Here is a 24233-nt window from a genome sequence, read left to right on the forward strand (position 1 = left end):
ACTGACTCAGTGGACATGAACTTAAGCAAACTCTGTGAGATAGTGAAGGACAGGGAAGGCTGGCATGCTGCAGTCCATGGGGTCGCAAAGAGTTGAACACGACTGAGTGACTGAACAATAGCAAATGATACCTTACTATGTATTTACTTTCCTCTTTGTGGTTGTCTCAGCATATAAAAATAAGAGAACAAGGAGAGAAAATTAAATGAAATTTCTTACCTGTGAAGGATAAAGATTAAAGCATAATTGGGATAATGTTTTGGGGAACACAGAGGCATAACACACTCACAGAACATATATCTGGGCAAGAGCCCATTTCTCCCATGATTTCTGCCACATGCAAACCAACCTCCCGTTTCTCTATCACATACCACTACCCAAAGTTCCAAGGAACAATGAGATCAGTCCCATTTGGCATGCATCTGTTTTCCTTTTATTTATTTATTTTTTCTACTCTTTTCTTAAAAGGGAACAAGCAAATATAAAAACCTGAGATAAATTCATAGCTAGGAACCACCCTCATATTTTTATTCCAGTTTCCATAATTGAATTACTGAATTTAAGGGCAACATTTCCTTGGTCAATAGAATTAGGTGAGATGGGGAGTCAATTTAATTTGTACTTAATGAGCATCTAGAGAGTATAGTGAGGTTAAATAAATAAAACATCAAAAAATCAAAGTTTAGAACATTAATGTCTATAGGCAGCCCCAGAGTTTGAACCATTTCCTGAAAAATTACTTCTGCTTTTGTCATGTTGGACCATTTTTTTTTTTTTTTAAACCTTCAAGTTTCCTGCCAGCAATTTAGAGATTGGGCTGTTTCCTCACTTACGCCTGTTTCCTCACACTTGTATAATTTTATTCTCTCAACTGAATGTGAAAGATATTAGACGAAGATGACTGACAATGTTACTTATTCCGTAATAAAGTCTCCTGCTGAACCCCAAGCTCAGAAGGACGACCGACGGCAGCAAAAAGGTGAGTTAACCAAATGAGTGTGGAAAACTGTCCATAGTCACCATAGGCTAGGTGAATGAATGAGATGGAGAATACATTTGCAGTAGAGGATGCAGAAAAATAGAGGGTCATTTGGAGAAACGCTTTTGGTTCATTTTGAAGTCCAGAGTTGGAATATGAAAATTTTGTATGTGGTTGAGGATCTGATCTTAGGTTTCAGGTAAATTGTTTTCTAACAATTCTTCTTCTATCATCTTATCTATGAAACACAAGCTGGGGCAATTTTGTTTGTCTTTACTGCTCCTGAACTAAAGCAAGAATTTTGTTGGGAGAACTTTATCTTTTTGTGAATGTTTGGGACAACTGTGGACCAGCTGTGCAAATTCTAGGCATCTCTGTTTTTCTGGCTATGAAATGAAGAGAAGGACCAATAATTTTGCCACAGGGTAATATTAAGATTTTGTCAGAAAAGAAGTTATTTCATATAACTAGGTCCTTCCCACACCCCCAGTGTTGCACCAGAATGGTGACAAGTGTAGGAAGAAGGTATTAAGAGCATTACAGATACTAGACCATGTGATTCTGGGAATTTGAAGATGAAACAAACCATTCTTGCATAGAACCCCGAGAAAACACTTTCTGAGACAGGCAGATAACTGTGTAAGTGCCAAAATTAGTATTTGATTTTATATCTTAGGGAGCAAACTTACATGAGGTGTGTTCTTTAGTGTAGCTCCATAAGCCTTCTCTCTTTTTTGCCTCACTCTTATTATTACGAGTTTTAGTATTGTCCCTTGAATTCACTGCTATAATTTGCTAAATCATTTCACTATACTTAGACATTTAGGTTTATTTCTATTACATTAAATTATGGAGCATTTAACATTTTATTTGTATTTATTTTTCCTTCTTTGGGGTTATGTCTGTGCTAATTTTTAAGGAATAGAAATGTTAAATCAAAAAGAATGTGCATTTTAAAGTTTATGTACATGATCACACAATTTGTGATAAGTTGAAACTTGACTATAATTATTTTGATTTCCAGGCAAGTGGTTTTTTTATTTGTATCCAGTGGACACTGCACATTCTTATTTATTGCCAGTATGTTTATTCCTACACCAGCTTTCTGGGGTGCTCTGCTTGGGAATGAGAAAATAGGTTAGGAGCACTAAGACAATATTAAAAATCTCTTTAGAAAAGTACTGGTGGTGATTTAGTTGCTAAGTCGTGTCCGACTCTTGCGAACCCACAGACTGTAGCCCGCCAGGCTCCTCTGTCCATAGGATTCTCCAGGCAAGAATACTGGAGTGGGTTGCCATTTCCTTCTCCAGGAGAAATACAAAAAGCATTACATGCTCATTACAGGAATTAGAGAAACTATGAGAGCAGATATAATAAAATAAAATCACTAATAATTTTACAACATGGTGATCATCACTATTACTATTTTGACATATTTTTGCTTTTTTGTACTGACTTTACTACAAGTACTTCACTAAGAGTCTTTTAATATAAAGTATATTAAAAATATTAAATTTCAGTTAATTTTTTAAACTGAATTGTGGTTGCCCATATACAATTTATGCAATTATGTTTTGATACTTTTTTTACACTTAGTGTAATATCTAAAATCAACATTTATTTCATTAAATATTCTTTTATAGTGCAAATGTGTTTTTTTATGTCACTAAAAAATCAAATGCTTTTGGATTTATCAGTCCAAACAGTTAAAATACAGAACTGTCTCATTTTAAGCTATCTTCACTAAGAATTTCTTTAAGAACTTCAAAATACGTCATAGATACCTACATCTACAATATCATTTACTTAAAATTTAAATTTGAAAGTGAGGCTCAAATAAGCAGAATTATTTTCTCAATTTCCAAATAAAAGGTTATCTATTTGATAAGGAGTCAAAACTAGAACTGAAATGCCTTACTTTATAGATTTTTGCCTTTCACACTATCAGTCCTACATTATCAGACTAAGGGATCACTATCATTTTAAAATAAAAAATTGGTGTGAAAAATTTGTTATTTTCCAAATGAAAAAAATACCATTTTAGGTATACAACATAGTTAATATGAAGTAATGTCCCATCCTTAAACAAATTATCAACCTAAACTGATCACTCTTCCAATTATGACAGGTTCCAAAGTACTTGTGAGGTGTCAGTTATTTTATTTTCATTTAAGTTTTATGTATCTCAATTTTGAATAAATAAGACATCATATGGTTCAAAATTCAAAAAGTACAGAAGAAAATAAAAAGTCTTCCTCCTATTTCTATCCCCATTGACTTGTTTCCCCTCCCCAAGGCAAGCAACTTTATCAGATGCATGTGTCTATTTTCAGAAATGCCTATTAGCATACACTGTTTCACAGACCACTGTTTTATTAACTGTTTCCCTTTATATTCCTTGAAAAACCACTCCATATCTATGAAAAAAGCTTGTCTTTGTTTTTTTGTTAGAAATTGCATATTGACTTTATGGCTACGTCAGAATGTATTTGACTCATCTTTTATTGATAGACAGTTAGGTTGAATTTAGTCTTTTCCCCCTACAAATATTGTTGCTATGAGTGGCCTTAAAAATATGACATTTTATACATGTGTGAATGTCTGCAGGAAAAATTTCTTGAAGAGAAATTGCTGAGTCAAAAGGTAAATTAATGCCTTTGTGATTTTGGGACACAGCCAAACTGCCATCCAAATAAGTTGTTCCAATTTATATTCTCACCACTAAAGCATGAGACTATGCAAGCCACAATTTCAAAACAAAAAGTATGTTTCACTGGATAAGTAAAATACATTCCTTGATGAAGTTAATGGTGGCTACCCTCAACTTCAGAGCATGGCCCTGACGGATCCAGGAAAGGAAACTTTAAGGCCTGGATCGCAGTTCCAACCAGGCCAAATTGCTTCAAAATCTCAGCTATCCTTCCCTGACCTTTTCTCCTTCGACTTTTATTCTGACTCAGGATATTTTTTTGGATTCTATTCTTGCAGCTTCTTCTTCGAGATCCCCTCGCTCTTACCATGTGGCGATAGCTTTGGGGCTTCTGTCCATCATTCTAGCGAGTATGCTGCTGTTGCAGTGGATTCTGTACCGGGGTGAGTGCCACCTTAAACCAAAGTTTGTACATAAAAGCAATATAACGTTACAGGAAACTTGAAAAATAGTCCCAGTAAAATAAATCACCAACATACACAGGAGTATCTCCCAGGCATAGTCTTCTAGTTTTTGAATATATGCATTTGTGTTAAGTATTTGTTCTTTTAACAGGATTTCAGTTAAGTCCTCTAAAATTCCCCTTGCCTCACTTTTTTTTTTTTCAATACGGCTGAGTATAGTTCTGATCACAATATGCTTATAATTTTGTGTATTGCTTTTTGGTTTGATATTTCCTATCTACATTTTCCTACCTACTACCATATTTAGCAGGAAAATCAAATTATAATTTTAATACTGTGTTTAACTTTTCATATGAGATATACTGTAATTTAATTAAGCATATTCTAATTTTTCCCATTTAGTGAGCTTTCCCATTTTCTAAAATGAACTTTTCTAGATTTACTTGTAGGTCCTTATATATGATGATCCAGAGAGCCTTCGGTTTTTGTTTCACAATCCAGAGTTCTAACTTAGTTTTTTGTTATCTGAGCATGATTGTTAGTGACAGGCTAATGCTGTTGTTGTTTTGTTGCTAAGTTGTGTCTGACTCTTTCTGAGACCCTGTGGGCTGTAGCCTGCCAGGCTCCTCTGTCCATGGAATACTAGAGTGGATAACCATTCCCTTCTCCAGGGGATCTTCCAAATCCAGGGATTGAACCCAGGTCTCCTGCATTTCAGGTAGATTCTTTACTGAGCCACTAGGGAAGGCCCAAGTGACAGGTTAGATAGATTTTATTAATTGGGGTTCTAAGGGTTCAGTCCTAGGACCTCTACGTCAGATCCAAGTCCTACTTTTGGCAGAAGGAGATTCCTAGGCAAGTCAGGAATTTTTCCTTCAGTCTGGATATCGTCACAGTTGTATGGAAAAAACACAAATTATAAAGTGTCGACTTCACAGCTTGATCTCCAGAACACTATGTTGTTCCTATGCCAGGTCTTCCTACAGAAAGGTTGTCTACTTTCCCCACTTTTTAATTTCAAATCTGGAATAGATATATAATCTACTCTGCAATTATGTATCCACACGTATGCTCACTTGATATAATGGCTCACACTTGCCTATTGTGAGATTGTATTTTTGGAGGGTTTAGACAAAGATGTCTTGTGGAAGTAGAAAATCAATAGAATTTTGAAATTTTCATTGAAATTAGTGTGAAAGCTTATTCAGTTCCCTTTCATTTTCACGGATCTATAGCACAACCATTTTAAAACAATGAGAGTGTCTGTATATAAAAGAGCTCAGTGAAGAGAATGGCATGACTTTTCACTTTAGCAGCTGATATCCTTCTCTGTTAGAAAATCTTTTATTTTTAATATCTAGAATGAATTCTTTTTGATGAAGTATGTCTTTTATCCGATTTCTATTGAATTTTTAATGCACTTGTGATTTAAAAAAATCCCAAACAGCCTTTCATTCTAGATAAGTTTGTTCTTTCTAGTTTCTGTCCTTTTCTTCTGCACTATTATGGAGTGTCAGACTGTGGTTGCATATTCTGAAAGATTCTACCTGATTTAAGCAATGTGCATTGTGCTATTACACAATGTATGCTCTGAGTCTATATAAATAGTACAGTGATACATTCATGCAAATACACTGTTACATTACCTGTTGTGCATGTGTCACACGTGCATACTGATGTCTAGCACAAGCAAGGGACTCTCCTCCCAGTCCTCAGCCAGCTTATATCCATTTCCTTCCCTGCTCCTTCACATCCTTGCTTAACAGAATGTTCAGTAGTAGTAATAGAGTTGGACATTGTGAGATATTTAATTTGAGACCATGCATTGTTGTACATTTCTCTAAACCTTAATCTGAAAGGTAGAGGGCAGGGAAGACAGTTTATCCCCCATTTCACTGCCAAGACGAAAGGATCCATAAAGATGTGACCCAAGTCCTCTTCCTTTCCAGGCTCCAAGTTCTCCACTTGTGCCGGCTGTCCTCACTGCCCAGACTTCTGGATGGGGTATGGTGGCCACTGTTATTACTTTTCAGTGGAAAAAAGGAGCTGGAATTCTAGCCTGGAATTCTGCTTAGCCAAAGACGCGAATCTCCTTATGTGTAAAGACCAAAAGGAAATGGTAAGTGCAAACATTTAGTAAACATAGGCGGTTTTGTTGGAGAATGCTGTTCAAATGTATCGTGTATCTTCTTTTGAGGAGCAAAAGGAATGTTTTTTCCTTTCCCTTCCCCAACAACCCTCAGTTATATACCTAGTTGCTCCAGTTGGTATATATGCATGTGTGTGTGTGTGTGTGTGTGTGTGTGTTGGAGGTGGCAGGATGGTGAGTATTACGGGGAGGAAGTAGACCATAAATACAGGGCTTCCATTGTGGCTCAGCTGGTAAAGAATCCGCCGCAATGCAGGAGACCTGGGTTTGAAAGATCCCCTGGAGAAGGGAAAGGCTACCCAATCCAGTATTCTAGCATGGAGAATTCCAAGGACTGTATAGTCCATGGGATCTCAAAGAGTCAGACACGACTGAGCGACTTTCACTTTCACAAATCTAATAAAAGAAAACATTAGATCTGGACACATATGAGTCTAATAGTAAAGAGGCACTTTACTCACTTTGTAAGTTTCACCAGCTCTCTCTTACCAGTGAGAGCTGTTGGAACTTGGGAGGGAGGGAAAGAGAGGTAGCCTAGGAACTTAATACCTTCTTCATAATGTTTTGTCTTCATTCATTAGAATTCAGTAAGGTCTAGGCTAGGAATCAGTTGGGGTTGTGCGGAGGGCATGAGGAAGAAGCAGTTCCAGAAAGTTGAGAAAGAAGGAAGGAAAGTGTGTGTGTGCGATTTTAAACTCCTCACAGAGTTGAGCTGCTGGGCTCCACTTCCTACTGGCCTCTCAGATCCTTCCTGTCTGCTCAACTGTCAGGAAGCAAGTTCTTTATGAATCCTAGAGCATCTCAAAGTAACAAAGGAGTTGACATCCTGAGCTTACCTGGTACAAAAATCAATCAATTTCTAACTTGTCAACTTAAATTACATATGCAAAGAAAATAAGGAATCTTACTTAGGTTTTGTGCTAATTTCATGCTGAGCTTTGTGTTTTGATATTGTTTTACATCTTCTTTTTGGGGTAGAATCACAGAGAAGAGTTTATTAAGAATTCAACTATATTAAACATCCCTTAGGGGAAATTCTGAGAAGCAATGAATTACTCTAAAGCAGTTGGACAGAGCATATGATCTATAAAGTTAGTAACTTCCTATTTTAAGAGTAGACTAAAGCATCTGGATTCCTGTTGTCTGTCAAAAGAATACTCATTCCTTTGAAATTCTGCATAAGCTCTAACTTCAAATCAGTCCACTTCTGTGACTTACTTTTCCTTTATCCTCCCATAAACTAGGTGACAGAATGCACTGGGGTGTATTCTTTAGACCTGTTGAGTCATGCTTTTATGGCACCTAGTAATAATAACCTTGCTTTCTGGACCTTTTTGCAGCAACTCCTATTCTCATTCTGATACAACTGCCTCTGAGTCCTTAGGCTGAGTGAAATCAATAGCAGAAGTGAGCAGACAACTTGAAATACTGTTGAGCAAACACTGATAAACAGAGTAGTGAATCATAATACAAGACGGTGCCTCGGAGAATTGCAGAGTGGCAGCTACCGTAATTGCAGTGTGATAATGACGGCTGCAGCCCAGAATAGCTGGGAGGTGGGGATGGTTCTGTTTCTCTGAGGTCCCCTGGAGGAATGTTAAAGGATGAGTGTTAGAGGATTTCATCTTTCCATTCTTTCTCTACTCACTGTAAATCCTGATCTACTGTTGAGTAAGCTGAACAGAGTTAGACTGGATGCATTTCTAAAACTGGTTTATTTCCTTTTAAGGACCCTAGATTCAAATCAGTCCTGGAAAGGATATTCTATGCTCTTGGTAGAATATCCCTGAGAGATTGCATAGCAACTACAGATAAGTCTTACTTGTGACTTTCCTGTGGAATTTTGCTTGGTTCTCCAGCCTGATTCTTTTTCTTGCCCTCAGCTTTTGTAAGATCCTGTAAAACCAACTTGACTTATATCTAGTCTGTTGACTTTGTTGTACTAGTGTTGTTATTCTTTTACTCTCATGGCAATATTTATACATTATTTTAAGATAAATGCTTGCTTTTCCTAGTATTGCACGTGATAAGTTGCTTCAGTCATGTCCTACTCTTTGCGACTCTAGGGACCGTAGCCCACCAGGCTCCACTATCCATCGAATTCTTTGGGCAAGAAACTGGAGTGGGTTGCCATGCCCTCCTCCAGGGGATCTTCCCAACCCAGGGATCGAACCTGCATCTCTTGGGTCTCTTGCACTGGCAGGCAGATTCTTTACCGCTAGCACTACTTAGGTCTAAACAGTTACCAAAAGATAAAGATCTATGAAAACCAAAGTTTTCTGACATTCCAGTGTTGGAGAATACTGCTAGGGAATTAGTTTGCTCTATGCTAGAGGCTGCAAGGCTATCAGAAGTGTCCCTCTTACACTGGTAAATAGTTATTTTTCAGTAAGATATATAACTACAGCACACCTCTTAGATCAGTTATAGATAGCAAAGCTTATAATGAAAATAATAAAAATAGAAACTACTGTGAAAATAATAAAAATAGAAAATAGTAGAAAATAATAAAAAAATAATAGAAAATAATAAAAATAGAAACATAGAGCACCTGCTATGTGATAGGTATTCAGTTCTACTTTATTGTTCTTAATCTTCACAGCGTATCTTATGAAGTAGAATTCAACCTCTCCATTTCATTGAGTGAATAAAATTCAGAAGAGTTAATGAACAAGTCCAAGGCTACAAATCTGACAGAGCCAAACTTTCTTTTCAGAGCCAAATTTTTAAACTCCACACTAATCCACCTTTTAAAGTCTTACGGAAATACTGTGTTTGACAGCTTTCAGAATCCATCTTGTGCATGCTGAAAAATGAAATCACTTTTCCAGTTGTTTGTCTGCTGGCTCCTTTTATTTTCTATACATGTTTAAAATATTATTTGAATTTAAATCTGGGATGTATATTTTATCGCCCTTGGGGTTTAAATATTTTTAAATAGTGAGATGTTCACTTATATTTTTTACTATTCTTAAAAATTTATTTACATGAAAATTATATGCTGAGGTGTTCACTTACTATCTCTTTTTGTATCTTGGATTTCAAGATTTATTTTATTTTTGAGAAAACAAAAATTCTGTTTACCTCATGGCATCTGCTCTTTTTGGCTTTTGCTGTTCTTTGAACTTATCTTTAGATCTTTCTGTTCAGTTCAGTTCAGTCGCTCAGTCGTGTCCGAATCTGCGACCCCATGAATCGCAGCACGCCAGGCCTCCCTGTCCATCACCAACTCCCGGAGTTTACTCAAACTCATGTCCATCGAGTTGGTGATGCCATCCAGCCATCTTATCCTCTGTCGTCCCCTTCTCCTCCTGCCCCCAATCCCTCCCAGCATCAGGGTCTTTTCCAATGAGTCAACTCTTTGCATGAGGTGCCCAAAGTATTGGAGTTTCAGCTTCAGCATCAGTCCTTCCAATGAACACCCAGGACTAATCTCCTTTAGGATGGACTGGTTGGATCTCCTTGCAGTCCAAGGGACTTTCAAAAGTCTTCTCCAACACCACAGTTCAAAAGCATCAATTCTTCGGTACTCAGCTCTTCACAGTCCAACTCTCACATCCATACATGACTACTGGAAAAACCATAGCCTTGACTAGATGGACCTTTGTTGGCAAAGTAATGTCTCTGCTTTTTAATATGCTGTCTAGGTTGGTCATAACTTTTCTTCCAAGGAGTTAGCGTCTTTTAATTTCATGGCTGCAGTCACCATCTGCAGTGATTTTGGAGCCCAAAAAAATAAAGTCTGACACTGTTTCCACTGTTTCCCCATCTATTTCCCATGAAGTGATGGGACCAGATGCCATGATCTTAGTTTTCTGAATGTTGAGCTATGTTCAAATTCTGATTTTTGTTGTTATTTTTTTCTCCATATAGATAGGTTTATTTTGATTGTTAGCTTTTGTTTCTTATAGTTGTTGGTGTGTTATTTTTAAGTATATGTTGACTAAAGAGTTCCCTGTGGAAATACTTTGGTTTCTTTACATCTATCCTGATGCTCCTCGCCCTATAACGTCTTTCTTCCTCATTATCATAATTTGAGATTATATCTTCAGACTTTATTGCTTTAACAATCTCTCGTTCAAGTTGAACCATCATCCCTGTTAGAGTATATGACTTTGGGATTGTCCCCATCTTCTCCATGAAATTTCAATATTGGCTTTTCTTCTTATAGTTAGGGTTTACATCTAATTATATCCAAGGTTTCCTTCTGTGACTACAAACACTATGATAAGATGGTCACTTTCCCTCATAATGTAAAGTAGATTCAGGTTATGAAAAGAGCTTCATTTCTTTCAGACAGACATGAGTTTCTTTTTACTAAATTGCTTACTAGCGATGTGAGCTTCAGCAAGTTTCTTAATCTCTTTGACTCTCAGTTTCCTCATGTACCAAGTGGAGAAATTTTTTTCCGGATTCATTACAAATATTAAGTGAGAAAATCTATGTGAAATTGTTTTTTAACATAGGAGAAATCACTTCATTTTAGCTTTTCTTCTTTCCACTTTAATTTCCCTTGACACTTGAAAATAAAGCCCAGAGTTGAAATAACTTTTGTTTTTTCCTTTCTGTCTCCCAGGGTTTGAAATTTCAGTAAAATATGTATCACAAAGTAAATTATGATTTGTTGAATTGAGTTTTTCCCTTTTGAGGAAACCTGAAATGATATGTTAGAAGACAGAATTAAATAGCTGGAAGCAGGAGAATTGTTTTACTTGAGGTCTTTGTAGTCTGGTAATGTGTGTGTGTTTGTTACCCTTTCTTCATAACCAGATAAAGCAACCATTATGAACTTCACCTCAAAGCATACCTTTGGTAGGTAGGTTAGGATACTTCCAGTCCTTTTTTTTTTTACTTAAAAAGTTGTGGTAAAGCATGAATAACATACAACTTACTATTTTGACAATTTTAAAGTAGACAATTAAGTGGAATTAAGTATATTCACATCGTTGTGCAACTGTGACCGCTGTTCACCTCCAGAACATTTTTCATCACCCCAAACAGAAACTCCACACCCATTAAACAGTAACTCCCCATAACTCTGCCCCCCAACCCCTGGTGACTACTAGTCTATTCTTAATGTCTCTGAATTTTCCTCTTATGTCCTTTTGTATCTGGCTAATTTTATTTCATTGGCTTCTTTTGTTTAGCATATTTCCAAGGTACATCTGTGCTGTAGCAGGTACCAGAATTTCATTCCTTTTAAAGGCTGAATAATATTCCATTATATGGATAGGACCACATTGTGTTTATCCATTCACCTGTTGATGGATAGTGTTTTACTATTTTTTTTCTTTCATAATTGAAATTGTACTGATTGTTTTGAGCATCAGTATTTTGTGTTGTTCAGTCATGTCTGACTCTTTGTGACCCCATGGACTATAGCCCGCCAACCTTCCCTGTCCTTTACTATCTCCCAGAGCTTGCTCAAACTCATGTCCATTGAGTCAGTGATGCCATCCAACCATCTCATCCTCTGTCATCCCCTTCTCTTGCCTTCAGTCTTTCCCAGCATCAGGGTCTTTTCCAGTGAGCCAGCTCTTTGCATCAGGTGGCCAAAGTATTGGAGCTTCAGCTTCAGTACCAGTCCTTCCAATGAATATTCAGGGTTGATTTCCTTTAGGATTGGCTGGTATACAGAAGTTTAAATTTGTGTATAATTCTTAACATTTGTACCAAAAATCTAAAAAAACATGTAATTGTGATTCTTTTCTGAACAATTATCCCAGTTACTCTCCAGTTTAAAATCTTGAGGCAAACTTTTCTTAACAGTATGTTAAGTATGAATGCCTTCAAGTGTTCCTAACTGTTATATCACATGTCCCATGGATTCACAATTTGAAAATTCATTAGTAGTGTATGTGACATTAATCTTTCACAGCAGATTAAGAAAGTTACTAGGAAAACTGGACTACCTGAACAAAGATGCTATAGAGTGCACAAAATTCTGACAGGAAGAGCGGAGATCAAGGTGTGGTTTTTCATTAAGAAACAATTGCACCAAAACCAACATGGGAATAAAAGTAATTCAAAGTGTCCAAGACATGTTAAACACACAACTGACTCCAAATTGCCATTTAGTGTGCTTTGTATTGGAGGATGTAAAATCTGCCCCAGCTATGCAATGTTAAGCTGACACCCAAGACAATCAAAGCAGTCAGAGTATTCAATATCCCACTATTTTCTGGTTGTATCAAAAAAAATAAACAACCAGTAAATGATTTCACCTCTTAAAGAAAAGCAGTTAGCACTTAAAAAATGGAATAAGGTTGAATTTCCTCCTTCTTAAAAATGTTTCCAGATCTACTCACAATTTTGCATTTACAAAATAGTTGCTAAACATATTGCCCTGTATTGTACAAGAAGGGAGACAGGGACTACTAAAGCCGGGCATGTGATTTGAATCAGATTTGGCTTCTTTCCTCTCCTGCTTCGTCAGAGGCTGGGTTCTCCTCGGTCTTAGTTTCTCTGTTTTCTGCAGGTAAATCTTGTCTTTTGGTTAGCCTGTTTCCCTTGTGCTCCCTTTTCCCCTTGTGTGTGTGTGTGTGTGTGTGTGTGTGTGTGTTTTGTCTGAAGATTTACCCTTTCCTGCCACCTGTTTTTGGCTTCCACTCTGATTTCCACTTTTGCAGGAGCAGGTGAGCTGACAACCTCATCTCTTGGGCTCCTTCTTTTTGCTCTCTGGGTGGAGTCGATCTTCCTCTTGGGCATCACAGGGGGCAAGAACATGCCAGGTGCCTGTGGGCAGGTGCGTCCTGGAAGACTTAGTGAAGTGGGAGTGCGGGTGCTCCTGCCTCCCCAGTTGGTGGGACCCCAGAGTCTCACTCTTTTAAAGAGAGTGTTCTGGTTTATTGAGCAAGACTTACTAACTTTAGCATTGTGCACACACGCAAAATTATAGAGGAAATTCTTATCAATATTTAATTCTAGTCATTTTGTACCCTGTCAAGTTTCCCTTAAATCTCTTAATGTATCTGCATATTTTTTTATGCTAGCAGTCAATGCGTACATTCTATAGGATATATTTGAAAAGTCTGGAAACAGAGGATTAAGTTATTTTTTTTTAAGTTATTTTTAAATAGTATATTTGTTACACTTTCAAGTAATATGCTCAGTGTGTGTTTCCTCAGCCTTCCAGACACATTTTCAAGTGAAATACCTCTAAATTGAAAACAATAGCTCTAATTAATTTTAGACTTTACGGGTGCTCTGTATTGTACTTTTTTTCCCCTAATTAATAACTACATGTATTATTTTAAGTGTTTCACCTGAAAAAGTGTATGGGGGATTGGAGAAAAAAATGTAAATGATATTATTTGAAGGCATAACATACATATTATTTAAAATTACATATTTACCCTACCTATGTAAATATCTAGGCTTTTGGATATCATATGTTCATGTTTTGCTTTTGTCACATAGCATTATTTCATTCCTTTTTCCACACGTTTAATGATTCCAGATACTTATCTTTAAAAATTCTGTATTATTCTAGTTTTGCTTAACTATTTTAGTATTTCTAGAAAAAATCTAATTTCCAAATTTTAAGCAGCTAGAAACATATTTATATGAATTATTTTCTTAAGGTTAGTTATTTAGTATATAGTCCCTGAAATTAAGTTAGCCAATCAAAGATATATCCAGTTTAGCTTTGGTATTTTAGTAGTTTATCTCCATATGGGTTGAAATATCTTAGCTATATCCTGTAAACCATGTTCATTTTGGAAGTGTAAGGAGTATGTTCTATAGCTTAGCAGTATTTTAATTACAATTTAAAAATATTGCCTGCAAAAGCATGTGTGTGTGTGTAAGACATAAATATTGGCATTAAAAATAAAATGAAAAAGAAAGAAAAAAATGTATCTGATTTCATTTGTTTGCGTTCTGTCTTCATCTTGCTTTTAGGTTTTGTACTTTTTTCTCTCTAAAGTATAACCAAACATTACTAGTTCTAAAATGACATAGCCTTCTCCCACAGAGTTCAAAAGTCTGTTCTGTACTTCTGTGTCTCTTTTTCTGTTTTGCATATAGGGTTATCATTACCATCTTTCTAATAAAAAAATAAAAAAATAAATGCAAAATGCTAGTAAAAAAAAAATAAAATGACATAGCACTTCATTGCTCTAGTTCACACCTTCTCTGCAAGATAAGCCTTCTGAGGTTACACTCTTGCAATAAACACTCTTGTTTATGCTTTTATGCTGCTTCTATAGTAACACACACACATCACTCAAGAGTCCATAGAACCCTATAGATAATCGCACTCTAGTTCTAAAAGCTTCTTTCAAGTGGGATATCGATTTTCAAGTGAAAGTGATCCAGTAAACATTTGTCCTGTCCAGCCTCATTAGGGAGAAGTAGTAAATTGGCAGAATCATGTGACTTAAAATTGTATGGATCCTGAGAGTAGTGATCAAGTGTAGGATTGGCGTTTGTGAGTATTATCGAATCCCAGCTCTCAGACTGTAATTGAGGTCTGTGTTTATGTTTATTTATTTAATGAATGACATCTATTCATTTCTGTTTCATTAGCTGTCATCCCTCCCACTGAAATGCAAGGAAGAAAGAGATGGACAGTTTTTCTTATAATCCCATTGGAAGAATGAGGATAAACTCACTTTTTTCCTAATTTAAATAATCATTTTAAGCAAATTGTTTAAGTAATGCACAAAAGGTTTCCAGCTAATCTGGAAATTAGGATGTCATTTCATTTATCCTACCCTTCCTTTACACTTCAGACTCTGTCCCCCCACCAGCATTCATGATTAAGTACTTGATGGGCGTATAGGGCCATATCCAAGGTGGTAGTTTGCTGCTACTGCTGCTGCTGCTAAGTCGCTTCAGTCGTGTCCGACTCTGTGCGACCCCATAGACGGCAGCCCACCAGGCTCCCCAGTCCCTGGGATTCTCCAGGCAAGAACACTGGAGAGGGGTGCCATTTCCTTCTCCAATGCATGAAAGTAAAAAGTGAAAGCGAAGTCGCTCAATTGTGTCCAGCTCTTAGTGACCCCATGGACTGCAGCCTACCAGGCTCCTCCATCCATGGGATTTTCCAGGGAAGAGGACTGGAGTGGGGAGCCATTGCCTTCTCCGAGGTGGTACTTTACTTGTTGCTAAATATATTTATTACGCTAGCAGCAAATCCTATACAAAATTAATCTTCTGGGATTTAACCTTTATTTTAGTTCATTTTATTTCTAGAGATAATTCCATTAGGATATAAACTCCTTCATTTGACGGTCAGTCTCAACAGAGCAAAGAATCTTGTTTCTGTTCTAGTGGGTAGCATGGGACATGTAAAGAGTATAACCAACTTAACCTTAACATCAGCTTTTTCCTTAAGAACTGTGTTTATTTTTTCTTGCCATATGCAAAATTGATGAGGACTTGCAAGATTGATGGGAGTTTAGTGGGGAAAAAACAACAATCCAAATACATTGTTGCAAGTTTAATAATAACATATGTGTTAAATGATTATGTGAAATATGAGTGTGTTCACAGCAATATTTAGCTTTTTTTCTTTCAAAGTTATCTGAATATATATTTATCTGGTATTTATCTGAATACCTATTTGGTGCTCCATCTAATCAAGGAGGAAGTTGCAGTGGAAGGTAGAGATGTAATATGTATCTTATCTGTCATGATCTAAGAATTTAATTATAGGCATGAAGTTCAATCCTAGGAAGTATTGCACTCTGCAACCAACACATCTCTAAAACAAAGGTTTGAAAGAGAGAGTAGTTATTTGGAGTAGGTGGTTGTTTCAGTCCGCTTGGACTGCTATAAACCATAGACAGGGTGGGGGAGCTTAAGCCGCAGATATTTCTGTCTCAGAGTTCTGGAGGCCAAGTCCAAGATCAAGATGCTGGTAGACTTGGTTTCTGGTGAGAAACTTCTTCCTGGCTTGCAGACAGCTGCCCTCTCATGTGGTGGGCAGACTGCATGCTAAGTCGCTTCAGTCATGTCTGGCTTTTGGTGACCCTATGGACTGTAGCCTGCCAGGCTCCTCTGTCCATGGGATTCTCCAGACAAGAATACTGGAGTGGGTTGCCGTGCCCTCCTCCAGGGGATCTTCCTGATCCAGGGATCAAACCCACTTGTGTCTTATGGCATTGGCAGGTGGATTTTTTTTTACCACTAAGCCACCTGGGAAGCCTTCTCCTCTTCTTTGAAGAGCACTAATCCCATTTTTAGTGTGGGGCCCACCCTGAACACCTCATCTAAATCTAATTACTGCCCAAAGACTACTTCCAGATGCCATCACTTTGTGGTATCAGAGCTTCAACATAGCAATCTGGGGAGGGAGGGGACACAAACATTCGGTTCATAAATAACAGTGATGAGAGAGGGTGTAAGGAATAACAGTGTTACCATGACCCTACATCTCTTTTTTAACTTTCAGCATTTTTTCCTACCCTTTTTCATCTTCTGCAACCTCTCACTTAGAGCCAGCTCCAAAATCTCCTCAGTCAGGAATATTACTGGATTGGTCTGAGAAACAGTTCTGGCTGGAGGTGGGAAGATGGATCAGCCTTAAACAGCTCAAGGTAAGGGGCTTCAAAAGAGTGCAGAGAGATAGAAAGAGAGAGAGAGAGAGAGAGAGAGAAGAGAAAAGAAAAGGGGAAAAGAAATTATATGTCTGGGGAAATAGATCAAGGATAATGGATGGAGAGGAGAGGATAGGGAAAGGAAACAAGGAAGGAAATCAATAGTTGATAAGGGCAAGAAAAAAAGAGAGGACATTTTAAAGAGGATAATGAGTAATTTTTATTCTGCAGTTTTGGGAGCTGAGAGAAGTGAGGTCAGAATGGGAGGAAGAATTTGCTCATTTTTTATCTTTTCACGCCTTAGAACTTCCTTTACTCTGCACATCACCTTAAGTGATTGATTTTTCTGGTTCCTTACAGGATTGCTTCAAACAGCTTGGTACAGAAGTGTGGTACCCTTGGCAAAGGTGGTCTCCAAGCCTCTAGCTGTGAAGTTCAACTTTCTTGGGTCTGTAAGAAGGTCAGACGTTGAATGTTCCGTCTGTCCTGTGGCTTCCTAAAAAGTGGGAAATGACCTCTCGTGAGTAACCTTTAGTGAGTGCTGCCCTTCTAGCACATAAATTAGATGTGAGATTAATGCCGCCTCCCTGGGATTGATGGCTTCTTGCTGGACTCTCTTTGAGAGAACTTAGTTGTTATCTTAACACTTTAAAGAGTGCAGGCAAATTTGTGAAACAGATAAGGTTTGTTTTTAGTATCCCTCTCTCTAGTGACTAAGGTTGTTGGCTTAGTCATCCCCATCATCTCTGTCAAAAATGTACTTTTAAAATGTTATATTCTGAGCTGAGCTGATGAAATCTGTGCAACTATGTACTATTGCCAGTGTACTAAAGGGTTTTTCTGGGTGCCAGTGGGTTGACATGCTACTCCTCCCTGATAATATATGTTTATCCTAGCAGTGCCTCTTTGCAGGTAAAACTTGAATAAGTTGTGGAAGGTGAATGAGAGAGAGCAGGCTGGCGCTTTGTGGCTCAGCTCTTCACACTTCCGTAAAGAGCTGGCCTTGACTGAATTTAGTCTTTTCGAAAATGCATAGTTGTGGTTGAATAAACCAGTGTGTAGAAAACCAGTGTGTGGAAAACCATCTTTTCCTTGTTATGAATGTGATTTGGACATTAATTTCACAATGTGAAATGTGGGCAGTCTGGTAAGGCATTATTATAGAGGAAAATTTACAGAAGCAGTTTATGTGGATTGATCTCCCAATTATTTTTGGCACAAACGACTAAAAAATAAGAAAAACATTATTTATCCTTAGTAGGGTTGGGCATAGATGAGAAAGCAAGGTGTTGTTTAGAGATAGAGGAGGGATCAGTAGGACATAATGACAAATAAAATTAAAGGGAAAGAAGGCACAGTGTTGTCAATAGAATCTCAGAAATAAAACAACTGCTTATTGTAGGTCAATAAAGCAAAGAAAAAGAAAAGATACAGGAGGGAATGATGAGGAGATTATAATTCTGTACTGTTGGTGACTATGGATTGTGATGTTTATTTGAATTTCCCTTTTGTATTATTTTTAGGACAAAGACTGTGTTTAACCCACCCTTGTATCCCAAACACCTTAAATAGTGCTTGCTTGTATCAGTGAATATTCAATGCTTGAATAAAAAAAAATGGAATTTAAAAGTTCTTATTCTAGCTGTTTCTATTAGCCCATGAGTTGATTAGAGGAATTGAGCAAGAAATATTGTATATATGAATCCTCCCTTAAACCTACCCATTTGAGCAGAGGGCTAGTTTAATCTAGATATGTTCAACACACTATACGTCTATTAATATATTTGGGAACAGCACCCTTTATTCAGCAATAAACACACAGTCTGTAGAGACCTAGTCCTCAGGAAAAAATTAGAAACTATTTAAATATCTATCAATATCCAAGTGATTAAATACATAACCACCTAACTTCCTTTATTTTTTCTTCTGTAGGACAAACTTTTTAAAATGAGAATGCTTTTTATCTTTTACCTATACAACTCGAAAACAATAGTAATTAAGACACAGCGAAACCTGTCCGCACCCTCTGACACCACTGTCAAGCTCTAATGTTGGTGAGGTGGCTTGGCCTGACGCATTTGAGGGTTCTCTGGCTGGGGCTTTTCTGAACTTATCCCAGGTGAAAGACTAGTTTGGTTCTGTTGCTCTGAAGAAGGAGAGTTAGCACTAGTTTTGTGGTCCCACTTGTGCTTTGAGTGACCTGCTTAATGCACCTTCTTCTCTTTTTTGCCCCTTTTAGATCTACTTTCAAAAGTTGCATTTTCTGAGGCTTTCTTTCCAATGCAGGGAATGTGGGTTCGATCCCTGGTTGAGGAACTAAGATCCCACATGCTCCATAGCTAGAGCCCGCATGCTACAACTAAGACCTGATGCAGCCAAATTAAAGGAAAAAAAACTTTTTTAAAAGTTGCACTTTCTCTGCCCCTCAAAACAAGTCCTACCCTGTCTTCAAAAGGGCCATATCTTTGGTCACATGGATATAGGGTCAGTGACCTCACTGCACACATTTCAAATGTTGTCATGGATGCCAAGACTGCTCTTAGGCTTTTCTTGTCTTAGCTACAGTGATGTCCCAAGCTGTTATATATGTGATGTCTCTCCAAAGATGGGCTAGAATGTGCTCTCGAGAGCCACAGTAAAGAACTAAAAGTTTGTTTCCCCTTAATTCTTCTTATTTTCTGCTTAAACAGTTTTTTATGACTTGCAAGGCCCTGCATGACTTGTAACCAACTATTTGCATCTAAATGCTGCTAACTGTGACAGGTATGGAATGCTCAAACGCTTTCCTGAAGACTGTTAGTTACACTGGTTCCTTGTATGTGTGTGTGTGCTCAGTTGCTCAGTTGTGACCAACCCTTTTGTAACCCCGTGGACTGGAGATCCCTAGGATCCTCTGTCCATAGGTTTTTCCAGGCAAGAATACTTGCCTGGAGTGGGTAGTCATTTTCTTCTTCAGGGGAATCTTCCCAACCCAGGGATCGAACCTGTGTCTCCCACATTACAGGCGGATTCTTTACCACTAAGCCACTGGGGTTCCTTGTATATATTTTTCCTTAGAAAATGCCTTTTTCCCCTCTTGAGAGCCATGTGAAGACAGTGGGAAGAGCACTGATGCTGGAGTCAATAAGACCAACTTTTCAAAGATTTTTTTTTTTCTTGATGTAGAGCATTTTTAAAGTCTTTATTGAATTTGTTACAGCATTGCTTCTGTTTTATGTTTTGGTTTTCTGGCGGTCAGGCATGTGGGATCTTAGCTTCCCTGATCAGAGATTGAACCTGCACCCCCTGCATTGAAAGGTGAAGTTTTAACCTCTAGATTGCCAGGGAAATCCCCAGGAGCAACCTTTCCTCAAATCCTTTTTCTAATAATTGCTGTGTGACTTTAGGCAAAAATACATAACTTCTCTGAGCTTACATTGAGCCATACTATATGATTGCTTTGTCCAAAACAACCAGTCTCCCAGCTCTCTGTGACATCTGCTTGTTTAGTTTCTTCAAAGCCCTTGTCACAGTCTTATTTTCTTTATGTGTTACTTCTATCAAATTATTATTTACCACTTTGAAGCTGTACATGCGCACAGTATAAAATTTAAAAGTTATAAGACATAGCCATGAAAAGAGTCTCTGCTCCACCTCTGATTACCAGTTCACCAGTTCCTTGCCCTGGAGAAAAATACTGTTGCCCTATGTTCTTTCTCAGATGTAAATTGTTCACAAACAAGCATTTATGTACACAAGTGCACACACACACACACACACACACACACACACACACGGGCTTCCCAGATGGCTCAGTAGTGAAGAATCTGTCTGCTAATGCAAGAGATGCAGGAGATGCGGGAAGATCCCCTGGAGTAGTAAATGGCAACCTTCTCCAGTATTCTTGCCTGGAAAATTCCATGGACAGAAGAACCTAGCAGACTACAGTCCATGGGGTTACAAAGAGTTGGACATGACTGAGCATGCACGCACACACACACACACACACCTCAAGTTGTAGCATAGTATACACACTGTTCTGAACTGTACTTCCCACCCCCAATTAACAATATATCTTGAATCTATGTTTATATACTCATTAGAACTGCCTTATTCCTTTTAATGGTGGGACAGAATTTTATTTTATGGATTTAACAATTTCTGTAACTGGTCTTCTATTAATGGAAGTTTAGATCATTTCCTTTCTTTTGCCTTTACAAACAATGCTGTGATGACTATATTTCTATAGATGTAATTTCTTGCTTTTTGAGTATTTGTAGACTTCCCAAATTGCTCTACATAAATCTGCAGATTTGTACTCCCTCCAGCAATGCATGACAAGTTTCATTTTCCTTTACATCTTTACCAATGCAGTTTTTCATCAAACGTTTTGATCTTTGTGAATTAGAGAGATGAAAGGTGGTTTCTCATTGTGGTTTTAATTTGTATTTCTCTTATTAAGAATTATCTTTTCACATGCTTGCAAGTCATTTGTATTTCCTTTTCTGTGAACTGACAGTTCATAGCCTGTATCCTTTTTAAAAAAGAGATTGGGTGATTGATCTTTTCTTAAATAATGTGTGAGAAAAAGTTCTTTATATACTAAATAAATGAGCCATTTGTGTGTAGTACATGCTGAAAGTATTTTGTCTGAGTTTGTAATTTTTCTGCTTATGTCCTTTGAAATCCTTTATTCTCCATTCTAAGATTAAATTAGTTAAAGGAAAATATAAAACAACTGACCTCCAGTGAAAGGCATAATTATAGAAGCACTAGGAATTAACTGGAATTGGCATTGTTGTGTCAAGAAGGATGGAAAATTGGTGCATTTGCTAGAGAAACAGGGAAATGAGCGCAGTAGTTACATGTGTGAAGGCTCATCCAGGAGGCTTTAAGAATCTGTACGGATAGCACTATAGATATTCACTGACAGACTAGGGGACTTATCAAACAGCTCTAGACTCAGAACAGAGTCAGTAGTGGACAATGCTGTTGAGAGCCGAGAGCAACCTGGGAATATTTTTTGAAGATACAGAATTCTAGATAGACGCTCACCTATGAATAATTGATGTTTTTGAGAGTGCAAGAACTTTCCCATTGATGAGAGAAATAGAATATCAGCAAGAGATTTTTTTTTTCCTGTAGTCTCAAAATTTTGGCTGAAACCTAAAGCTGAGAATAGTATGTGATGAAAAGTCCTATGTTTCAAAGACAGTCCTTGGTCACACCCCATAGGACTTTCCAAATGAGTCTGGGGACAGTTACACACAGCCCATATAATGAAAAATTCAAAACCAATTACAGAGGCAAATTTTATGAGGGAATCTTTGGATGATGAGATTGCTGGCATGTTTCCCCTGCTTCAGCCCAGGCCAAGCTGGGGAGGAGCTAGGAGGGCCCCTGCTTGCTGGAGGTGGACACAGTCCTCCCCGGTCTGTGTGGCTCAGCTCTGGAAATTTGTAGACCCAGGGCTGACTGGAGAGCAAGAGAGTGCTTGTAAGAACGAGACCTAAGTGCCCTGTTGTGGACGGCATAGAAACTTCCATCTGAATGTTGCTTGGAGAGGTCTGGTGATGGGAAGCTAGCTGAAATTGCCCCTCATGCCAGGGTAAGGAGGGGCAGATGCAGTGGATGCCAGTTGCAATTTCACCATTTGTTCAGTGGGTATAGGAGCACCCCAGGCCCAGAGGAAACAGAAGAAGGTAATGGGGTTTGAGTTGTCTACAAAGGGGACCCCAGGAGAAAGCGATCCTGTGGAATGGTTTGCCATGAGTAAAGTGGTCCTCAAGCAGCATATCACCTGTATCAGGAAATGGTGTAGGGTGGAAATTCCTCAGGGGTGTGTCTAGCTGTGTGTGGGATCTCCTGAAACTCACTAGTATCTGGGGATCATATCAGTCCGGGTTCAACAAAAGAAGCAGAACCAGTAGGAGATACATTTAAAAATATATATATTGCAAGGAATTGGTTCAGACAATTGTGGGGCCAACTAGCAAGTCCAAAACTCAAAGGGCAGGCTATCAGGAAGGGCAGACTCGGGACACTGCGTCCCCAGGAGGAATTTCTTCTTCGTCAGGGAAACTTCAATTCTGCTCTTAAGGCCTGTCAAGTGATTGAATCGATTCCACCCAGATTATGGTAATCTCCCTTGCTTAAAGTCAACTGGTTATAGACTTTGTGTGCGTGTGTGCTGAGTCGCTTCAGTTGTGTCCAACTCTTTGCGACTCTAGGGACTATAGCCCGCCAGGCTCCTCTGTCCATGGAATCCTCCAGGCAAAAATACTGGAGTGGGTTGCCATGCCCTCCACCAGGGGGTCTTCCTGACTCAGGGATCAAACCCGTGTCTCCAGCATCTCCTGCATTGCCAGGGGGTTCTTTTACACTAATGCTACTTGGGAAGCACACCTTCACAGCAGCATCTAGACTAGTGCGATGGACTTCCCTGGCAGTCCAGTGGTTAAGGCTATGCTTCCAGTGCGGGGAGGTGAGGATTTAATCCTTGTTTGGGGAAATAAGATCCCACATACTGCAGGGCGCCACAAGAGAAAAAAAAAATATCAGTGTTTGAAGGACTGGGGACTGTTGCCTAACTGAGATGACACATCACAGGACCATCACAGCTATCAGTCACACAAAGTGACAGCTAGATAACAGAGGACCAGTAAAAAAGACTTTGTTCTTCCAATCCCCAACTCCAGAGGCTAGAGGGCTACCTCACTTCCCCACTGCTGTGGGGGAGTCTGTGAAAACAAGACTCAGAAGCCAGAGGAATGTAGCCAGAAATTTTATAAGATTGATATTTTGTTTTAGATTGGATTAAACTTTTGGTATGAGTTTGTGTACACAGACATTGAGGATTGACAAAAGATTTTATTTGGTTTCTGCACATGTATAAACTGAGTTTTTTTAAATTAAAATTCATTTTTTCCTATCACATGAGTTTGAGCAAACTCAGGGAGATAACGAAGGACAGGCAAACCTGGCATGCTGCGGGTCATGGGGTCACAAAGAGTTGGAGACGACTTAGCGATTGAACAACAACCACGGTCCTTTCCTTCCTTCCTTCTCTTTCCCATCTGCTTTAAAAAGATGGTGCTGATGAATTTACTTTCAGGGCAGCGATGGAGAAGCAGACACAGAGAACAGACCTATGGACACGGGGGGAGGGGAGGAAGGAGAGAGCGAGATGCATGGAGAGAGTGACATGGAAACTTACACTACCACATGTGAAATAGAGAGCCAAGGGGGATTTGCAGTATGCCTCAGGGTCAAGCAGGGGCTCTGTAGCAATCTAGAAGGGTGGGATGGGGAGGGAGGTTCAGGAGGGAGGGGTCATGGGTGTACCTATGGATGATTCTTGTGATGTGTGGCAGAAAACAGCAAAATTCTGTAAAGGAATTATTCTTAAATTAAAAAGTAAGCTAAAAAAATAATGAACTAGCTTATCTGAACAAGTTCAGTTTACATA

General features: G+C 38.4%; 1 protein-coding gene across 1 annotated transcript; it reads left to right on the top strand.

Moving 5' to 3' along the window:
* The first annotated feature begins 787 nt into the window (after positions 1-787).
* LOC133043259 (killer cell lectin-like receptor subfamily G member 1) lies at positions 788-18415 on the top strand. Its single transcript, XM_061124089.1, has 5 exons — positions 788-979; positions 3968-4072; positions 6043-6212; positions 16686-16786; positions 17147-18415. Exons 1-5 carry the CDS (start codon positions 898-900, stop codon positions 17256-17258), a joined length of 570 nt encoding a protein of 189 aa, XP_060980072.1. The 5' UTR covers positions 788-897; the 3' UTR covers positions 17259-18415.
* Positions 18416-24233: the final 5818 nt, after the last annotated feature.

This window comes from Dama dama, chromosome 22, assembly GCF_033118175.1.
Source record: "Dama dama isolate Ldn47 chromosome 22, ASM3311817v1, whole genome shotgun sequence".
NCBI classification, from domain to species: domain Eukaryota; kingdom Metazoa; phylum Chordata; class Mammalia; order Artiodactyla; family Cervidae; genus Dama; species Dama dama.